General features: G+C 50.3%; 1 protein-coding gene across 1 annotated transcript; it reads left to right on the forward strand.

Annotated features, from left to right (window-relative positions):
- The first annotated feature begins 915 nt into the window (after positions 1-915).
- Positions 916-7,613, forward strand: LOC100901220 (atrial natriuretic peptide-converting enzyme). The gene is made up of 8 exons (XM_029112308.1): positions 916-1,210; positions 4,628-4,767; positions 4,886-4,985; positions 6,436-6,558; positions 6,665-6,775; positions 6,882-6,998; positions 7,122-7,244; positions 7,416-7,613. The coding sequence occupies exons 1-8, from the start codon at positions 916-918 to the stop codon at positions 7,580-7,582; spliced, it is 1,176 nt and encodes a 391-aa protein (XP_028968141.1). The 3' UTR covers positions 7,583-7,613.
- The last annotated feature ends 768 nt before the right edge of the window (positions 7,614-8,381 follow it).

Here is an 8,381-nt window from a genome sequence, read left to right on the forward strand (position 1 = left end):
CCCTCCGACTGGGATGAGATGGGTAATTGTGCACGACTTTAGCGAAGGGGTTCAGGCATTCAGTGGATCAGTCACTGGGACAGGCAGAAACAGCAGTCTGCGATACTGAATTCGATCGAGATAATTGTTCGTGTTTCAATCGTCAGGGTCCGGCCGTTCGGTCCATTGGCGTCGTCGCCACCGACGGTGATGGCAAACCCATCAATAGCGGGATGCGGCGGCCTGTGGCCTGGGCAGAAACAAAATAATAATACTAATAATACCAATGATCGTCACGAGAGCATACGACGGTCGAGGCTCTGATGATCACTCGTTTGACACGTGGCTCTCGGTTCGTTGGATGTCATCCCATCGGCGTTCTGTCCCGCTCACGACGCTCAATAAAACTTCTACATAGTGTCTGGTCCACCAGGCCGTCGCTGCGGCAAGGCACAGCGTCGTGAGCTGGAATAATTATGATTACGTCCTTAATATGATACACATGATTTTCATTCGATTATATATCAATCACAGTCGCCGCGCTCCCCCCACCCAGCGATCCGGTGCGAACTTTCAAATGCCTCGAAGTCGTTCTCCGGCAGCATGAGGTCGTGCAGACGTCTCCAATCTCGAGATTCCGGGAAGGGATTTCTTTGGTGACGCTGGTCGAAATACTTCGAGGTCGATCTCGGATTCAGAGGGCCAGCGGGTTTTCTGCGAGATGTCGCTCCCGTGGATGAGCGCTGTACGCATTTGCCGACGCATTCCGTCGGAGAGGTCTCGATTTTTTCCCAACCCGCACTCGGGGGAGCCCTACTGGTTTCGTGACTCGAAGCGAACGATGCTCGTTTCCCACCGAGAATTACAAATGCTTTTCTTTAACATTGCAGTGCCTACAACACCCGCCGTCTTCCCTGAGACTGTCTCCTGTCCGCAATGGGGTTTCTTCCTTCGGGCCTGAAGCACGCCCTACCACTACTCTGCGTGTGCCTTTTCTCGGCCTGCAACATAGGCGGAGGCCAATTCCTCATGGGAACGTTCACGCATCCCGAGAGCTACACCCCCCATAGACGGATCCCTCTTTTCCCCGGTCAATTCACATCTGTTTCTTCTAAAATCTACCGCTCCCTTCACAGTGGAGTTGGTTGGAGAGCGCCCGGCCAATATCCACCCGCAACCGTTCTCAGCCATCGTATGGGGCCTTTCGACGAGTTAAGGAACGCGAAAAAGGGTAAGTTCCGCGTTCCGAAGGAATCTCGCACGGTCCATCAGAATTTCGGAAGTACCCATCCGATCGTCCTCGGGAATCACTTGAGACACGGTCGTGATTGAGCTCGATGCACGAATAGCGGAACATATCAGATTTTCGGTAGTGAGTCTGCGGGATCACTCCGGCACTCGTTCTTCTGCTCTTTCTCCTTCTCGGTCCGCGGAATGGCTGCTGCAGTCGTCGTGTCAGCGTTCCGTCGTGACTCGTGACTAATCGAACAATTATTTCTGTATTCACATTTGTGAGCAATTCAATCGAATCCTGAACTCTATCTATTCTAATTCGATGTTCCGACTCGCCTATCGCTCGGCGAAAGCCGATCGCCGGCGGTCCATTGAAGCCGAGAACAATAGTTCAATCACAGACGTAAACCTGGCAGCGATCTCGCAATCATTCTGCGATTCCGTCCGTAAATATAATCAGGGAGAACGAGTGGAGGTACCGACGACGGCGGTAGCGACGACGCGACGACGGCGGCGGCCGGCGACGGCTGCAGCAAAAAGCGACTGAGAGACCGCGGCGATGACGGAAAAGAGGGAGATCACGGTGAACAAAACAGAAATCCGTGTATCCGGGGTTCGGAAGTGGTCACGACGCGATATTCCTACAATTTATTCACCGTGAACAGTGACGATGGGATCTGAAAGCAAGAAATGAATCTGGGCCAGGAAGCTCGTAACTGTTTCGATAGGATCAGATAATAATTCCCGTAATGGAATGATCTAGCCAACATTCATGCATGCCTGCATGCATGCATGCGAGGGAATTTCCTTCCACGAGCTCGGTCCGCTAATCTTCACCGCACGATGATGAATCTATCGCGATGGATAAACGGTGAATTGATTGATGGGACAGTTTCGGTCAAGTTTCGATCCAGAGCCGATTCGCTTCGCCAATATAATTTGCAGAAAGAAAACGCAGCGACTCAGTACTGTTGGTGCACGACCGGCCCGAACAAATAATGATGCGCATTCAATGAAAGCCGTTCTGTGGTATACACATAATCGACATACGGTGTCATCTATCTTCCACCCTCTTTTACCCCGTTGTCTGGTCAGCCCGCTCGTTTGCCTGCTCGCTCCAGTGGGATTCTCAACGGCTTGTTGAACCGCGAAGACACAGTGGCCGACGGCCTATGCGAGCTTCCATTGTATGTATGTGAGCGTATGTGTGTGCGCGTGTTGTTCTCTGCGGTGCGGCGATGCGTGTGTGCGTAGCAGCATTAATGGGAATGGCATTATTTAAAAGACTATCTATCGATGTCTGCTTCGGTCATTACCTGGGCGAGCGCAGGGTGGAGTCGACGGGCTCCGAGCAAGCCCCTGAAGATCCGCTGAATTTCGATCCGCTGCACTTGCTGCCCGCTTCGAATGCAAATCGAAGTGTTCGAGTTTCGAGTCCTCAAAACGCGACGCCGACGCGGCCGGTCGGCTCTCGTTTGTCCCCCCGATCCCGCCCGAATAACGGCTTCTTCGACCGATCCGCGGTTTTATTTTTCATTCAGAGCTCTGTGCTCGTACTTGTTCATTCCTTGCCCGCGCTTGGCGGGATGATACCCATGGAACGAATCCATCCGTTGATCGATGCCTTCTTACTTCTTCATCAGACTTCATCAGTATTTGCTGTAAGCTGGGGGAAATCCGATCGATCAAGCCTCATTCGTTGAAAACGCTCGGAATACTTCTTATTATCCGCGGCTCGTCGCCGATCGCGTTCGGAGGAGCCCGCGTTTTCGTACATCGACGCGTGCTATTTCGTGTCGCACCCCGAAAAATCAGGCCCGCTGCTCGCTGATTCCCACCTGGAATCGATGCGCGCAGAGCATCGGAGTCCTCCCAGGCTCGAGATTCTGGCCAGTCAAATTGTACGTGGAATACAGTGTCATGATGGTAGGCACTTGGCACTGAGTTTCGATTTTTGCTTTGGACGAAGCGGGAAAGATTGCGCGGATACCGAGTTTATGCCTTGCTCAGGAAGGACGCCCATGACGTCGGATGGAGGCGAGGGCTCGATTGGAGACTGCTCATATGACAATGTCTGTTGTTGGGGCATTTCCAAGCTTTTCTTTTTTTGGAAAATCACCCCCGAGCAAATGCCGCTGTGACAATAGAGTCGAATCATATCCGCGAGCAAAGGCGCGCCAGAAAGAGAACATCGACTCAAGCGAGCGAGAAAGTTGTGATTGTCACGTTTCTGCAGCGTGACTCATTTTCCGCTCAGTAGCCGTGGCTTTACCGATCGTTTTCATTCCCGTGAGGAAGACGCGCCTGCAAGTAGAAGTGACCCGGATTTTTTGCCATTATCAAAGGTTGGAAGCCATAAATTCGCGATGCGTTCCGACGGCGGTAGAGAGAAAAAAAAACACCGCGTCATTGTTGTGAGACATAAATACTGGCTCTTCATAGAGGTGAGCAACGGTGATTGTTTGCGTGATTTCCTCATGTGGTCTTAGCGACCGATCGATTAGCCAGCCGTTCGACTAGACGACGGCGAACATAAATCTTCTTTCCAAAAGCCATAGAGCCTCACTCCGACATAAATTCTGGACACTTGAAAGTCTGAATCCAAGGAAGGAATCGTGAAACTTTCGGTTTGATGCCCCGTGAACGGCACTCACGTACAAGAGGTCGGACGGACTCGCGAACTAATCGGAACAAAATAATACCCGATAAGTCACTTATTTTGGAACGAAGAATGAAGAATGTTTCTTCTCTGCTGAAAACATCTTCAGTGATGATCACATCAATCATGATATCATCGCTATCACGCCCACTCGCCGAAAGAGCGCGCGCGCGGCCGCCAACCCTCCGAACGAATGGGTTAGAGCCTTTCGACCCTTCCTCTCGTTTCCCGGTCGTCTCGGGACCGGTACGCTTCCGTTCCGTCTGTGGGTCATCGGGAACCCGCAAGGGATCGATGCTGGACGAAAGGGAAGCGCCTCCTCATCGACGCATTCTTCTTCCAGTCAGTACCGTGTGCGACCTCGATGAGTTCTGCGTATTGTTTTTTTTTATGTGATTCAGTCCTAACAGAATGAGACGTGGTATCGGTATCGAAAGCATTGGACGGATCCGATCGCTCGTCCAGTAAGCACTTAATTGCCCTCATAATTCACTCTTCGGCCGGTAGGTCGGTCGGTCGGTCGACCAATGAATCGACGCCACGGATGCAGAAGCTGAAACTGTAGGCTCTATGAACGTGATGTACCTGCTTGGATTGCGGTCGTTGTCGTTTGAAAGTTTCAATTGAAAACTTCTGAAGGCTCGCCGCGCCAACGAGAAGCCGGGGAGTCCGGTCGATGTTTCGCTCGTTCACTTTTGAAGATTGTTCCATCCGAAGAATTATGGGATTACGATTAAGAACTTCTGTTACTTCCAGTCGGACGATGTGTGAAGAGATCACTCGCAATGTGCGAAGACGTTCTGCCATACAAGGACACCATGTTCCCGAACCTCGTTGGAGACCAGGATGTGGCCGCCATGAACAGATCTCTGCTGTTCTTCCAGTATCTCCTGAAGGTGAACCCGGGTTATCTTTACCCAGGACATTGACAAATAGACTCCTGTAATTGTTGGAGCAGAAACTCAGAATGCTAGTCGCCTCGTCAACGATAATATTCACGCGATCTTCTTGTAGGATAATTGCAATCCCCGCATGAAGCAACTGGTGTGCGCCCTCCTGGAACCCCCATGCCAAAATGGGAAGGTCATGCTTCCTTGCCGAAAGTTCTGCAAAGGTATGTTCCATTCGCTCGACGCTCTGCTTGCGATTCTCCATGAATGCTGCCATGAGTAGATTACTTACGTATATATCGACGGCTTTGAAACGGATTCATTGAGCTTGAATTGAGAAATCGATTGCTCGGTCCGGTAGCAAGTTGTAGATTTGCTGTCAGTTCGGTTTGATGTGCGTCAATCGAACGGATGACTCGATAATAGAAGAGGAGGGGAGCCGCTTTTGAAATAATGGTTCCTTCCGAGCCAATGAGCACTCGGAATCGCATATCGCTTTCTCTCCGTCCTCTCTTCCGATATCGGACGGAGGGGAGCCAAACAGTCGACTCCTGAAAGAATATTCGACTTGACAATCGGCGCGCTCCATGATTGCCTTCGCGACCGCATTCACCCTCGATTCTCCACGATATTTTCCCTGTCAACGGAACCGGAGGCTCAGACAAGCGTTCCGATTATGGTTATATGTAATTCGAGATGACGAAAGTCCCGCGCGCGTCGGAACCATTCCATGATGCGCATCAATTTATCGGATAATTCTCGTCGAATAAGTAAATGTCCCACATTTAATCATCGAATGACGCTGCGAGTCGCTAGGCAGATTAAACTGGGAAATTACGAAAATATGTGGAGTGTGATGAATTAGTTGAAAGTATCGTGAGCAGAACAGTCATCATCTGCAAAAGCAGCTGTCGAAGAGATCTCCGGTTCCAACAGTTGCTAACGACCCGTTTTTTGTGCTGGGGAATTCAAGTACAGCTGGAGCATAATAAGGCCGAACATCCTGCGTGGTAAAATATGCGGAGCGTCAGTCAAACCGAATCCAAAAAGGAGCTAATGAGCCAAATTATAACGAATAATCTAGCTGGACCACATCGGAGAGAGAAAGATGTGAACCGGAATTTCAACTCGCCAGGGCAGTATTCTCGGTTCGGTTACGGCGAGCGGGAGCTATGCGGAACTCGCACGCAACGGTGCGAAAAAAAACGTTCGCTACCGAAAACTGGATTTATGCAACAGGAGAGACTTCTATCACAATCAGAAGTTTTATCTCAGAGCTCTGTCTCGGGCAATCGATTATCGTCAATATTCTGGATGCGCGCAAAGGGAATAGCTATCATTACTGCGCTCGGAGCATTCTGTCTTCCTCTTTCAACGCGGACTATTCCAGTGCGCTATGTTCTTGATTTCCAGTTACGATAACATGAAAAAACCATTGTAGGTACGCTTTGACGATGCATACTTCTTTCGCAATGTAGTGACGACGACCCTTTAATTAGTCGGGCTGCTTCGATGCCTCGCATCCTGAAGAAGATTTTCGCTCCCAAATTATACCCTCACTAGAAGTTGGCAGCTATAATTGAGCAATAACTCGCTGTGGGCCGGCGGTAGATGCGCGACTCAAGTCTACCCATCGCTTCGAATCGGAGTCTCATTCGGTGTTTGATTTCTCAGTTGCGACCGAAGGATGTCAGAAATTCATCCCAGCGCGTCTATCGATGTCCAAGGTTTTCGATTGCACCAGATATCCCGACTCCGAAGACTCCACGGCTTGTCTGAACTTGGCGAAGAACCCCAGTGAGTGCTTAGAGATCGGATAGCCTCCCGAGAATTACATTTTTACGAATCATTCGCAAACCCTACCCGATGTGTAAAATAATACAATGCTTCCCGAAACTTGCAGCCTGTCTTCAGAACGAGTTCCAATGTCCGGATCAAGCGTGTATCCCGAAAGCCTGGCGTTGCGATGGAGTCCGAGATTGTGCGTTCGCCGCCGATGAAGCGAATTGCACATGTGAGTCACCCAATTTTTTTTTTACAACAGTCTCAGTCTGATCCCTTGCTCGAGAATTTCATTTAGGCATCGATCCCGAATATAGAGATCATTCTGAACTCCACAGCTTGCAACGAGGAGGAGTTCCAGTGTGATTTCCGGTGCATTCCCAAGACCTGGCGTTGTGACGGCGAAAAAGATTGCATGGACGGCGCCGACGAGCGCGGATGTCGGCCGAGAAGAGGTAATTCCTCCAGCTATGTCGACAGTGAATATTATTCTATGCTCTCACGAGCATTCCTCTTGTCATGCGATCCCTTATGTGTCAAGCCGACCTAGAGTATTCTAACGCGAATTCCCGTTCCAGAGTGCGGTCCGGATCGATTCCAGTGTCTCGATGGCTCCGGCTGCTTTCCGAAGCGCTGGGTCTGCGATGGGAAAGCAGAATGCCGCGACAGATCCGACGAGCTCGACTGCGACAAGCGCACCGGTGAGGAAATATTCCGCTGCTACATTCCACCTGGCTTTCTTGATTCCATTCATTCCTTCTGCCAGTCTCCTCTAGCCGGACAGAGCCTCATTTGTCAGCCTGAGAAGGAAGATGAAAGATGATATTCATCTCTACGACGATTTGATATGGGGAATTCCTCTACTCTTCCAGAGTGCACCTCGGGAGATTTCCGATGCTCTAACGGGATCTGCATACCGCAAGTTTGGCGTTGCGATGGTCAGAACGATTGCAAGGACGCCTCAGACGAACACCATTGTCAACCGGGACGGAAACTCGTCAACCTCATCTCATCAAACCACATCCACCGCAAAAAGTAGTGCGAAATCGCGTGATCCAGGTAGCCCGATTGTAATCAGAGATGAGAATCGATTTCTATTCGACGTCGTCAAATTTAGGAAAGGGCTATCGGATGTTTGGCCGTTCACGGGCTCTTCCAGCCTAAGGTTCAAATTTCAAGACAACAGAGCAGCTTAATGTATTCCGCGAGCTTCTCACGGCTCGTACCGGTGGATGGAGGGTTCCTAACACTCAACGCTGAGATAACGTTCGTCGTCTTCTCAAGCGAGCTCGGAGAACGCTACGGGAGCCCGGAGCGGGCCTGAAAACTTCAGCTATTTTCTACCTTACGAATTATTCCTAGAACCAGTCGGTCAGCCGGCCGAATATCTTTCGGATTCCCAGGTCCACTCCGGACGGAATCCCCGGTAGAATGAAAATTTCTCCTCAATCTTTCCGTTCCGGGCTCTCAAGAAAGTTCCGTTGAGCTCCCACTTTCCTCAAACGCAACTCATCTGCTTGATCAGGGCTGTTTCCCTCTATTTTCCTCTCTCACCTTAATTTATTGGAGTATATTGGTAGTAATCCGATTGATAAGTGTTTGTGCCACAGATATATATAAATATGCCGGAGTACATGCTCATTTATTTATTCGCTCGGTGGGAGCGCTGTGTTGATGGTTCCATCTGAAGATGCTCTTCGGCGGAGGTCGAGCTCTGTGATGAACGATTCGAAGATATCGGTTTCCCGCAAGCACGCGAGAGAAATTCCAATCTACCGGCCGGAAACGCGGCTCTCCCGTCGAGTCTGCCTCAAAATATAGTGGAACTATTTATTCTG

This window comes from Galendromus occidentalis, unplaced genomic scaffold (genome assembly GCF_000255335.2).
Source record: "Galendromus occidentalis unplaced genomic scaffold, Mocc_1.1 scf7180000077492, whole genome shotgun sequence".
NCBI lineage: Eukaryota > Metazoa > Arthropoda > Arachnida > Mesostigmata > Phytoseiidae > Galendromus > Galendromus occidentalis.

Bases quoted from the DNA above. Each gene is read 5' to 3' on its own strand.
- LOC100901220 (XM_029112308.1), top strand. From the start codon at position 916: ATGGGGTTTCTTCCTTCGGGCCTGAAGCACGCCCTACCACTACTCTGC. The intron at 6,559-6,664 runs GTGAGTGCTTAG...CGAAACTTGCAG, and splicing joins GAACTTGGCGAAGAACCCCA to CCTGTCTTCAGAACGAGTTC. The intron at 7,245-7,415 runs GTGAGGAAATAT...CTACTCTTCCAG, and splicing joins CGACTGCGACAAGCGCACCG to AGTGCACCTCGGGAGATTTC.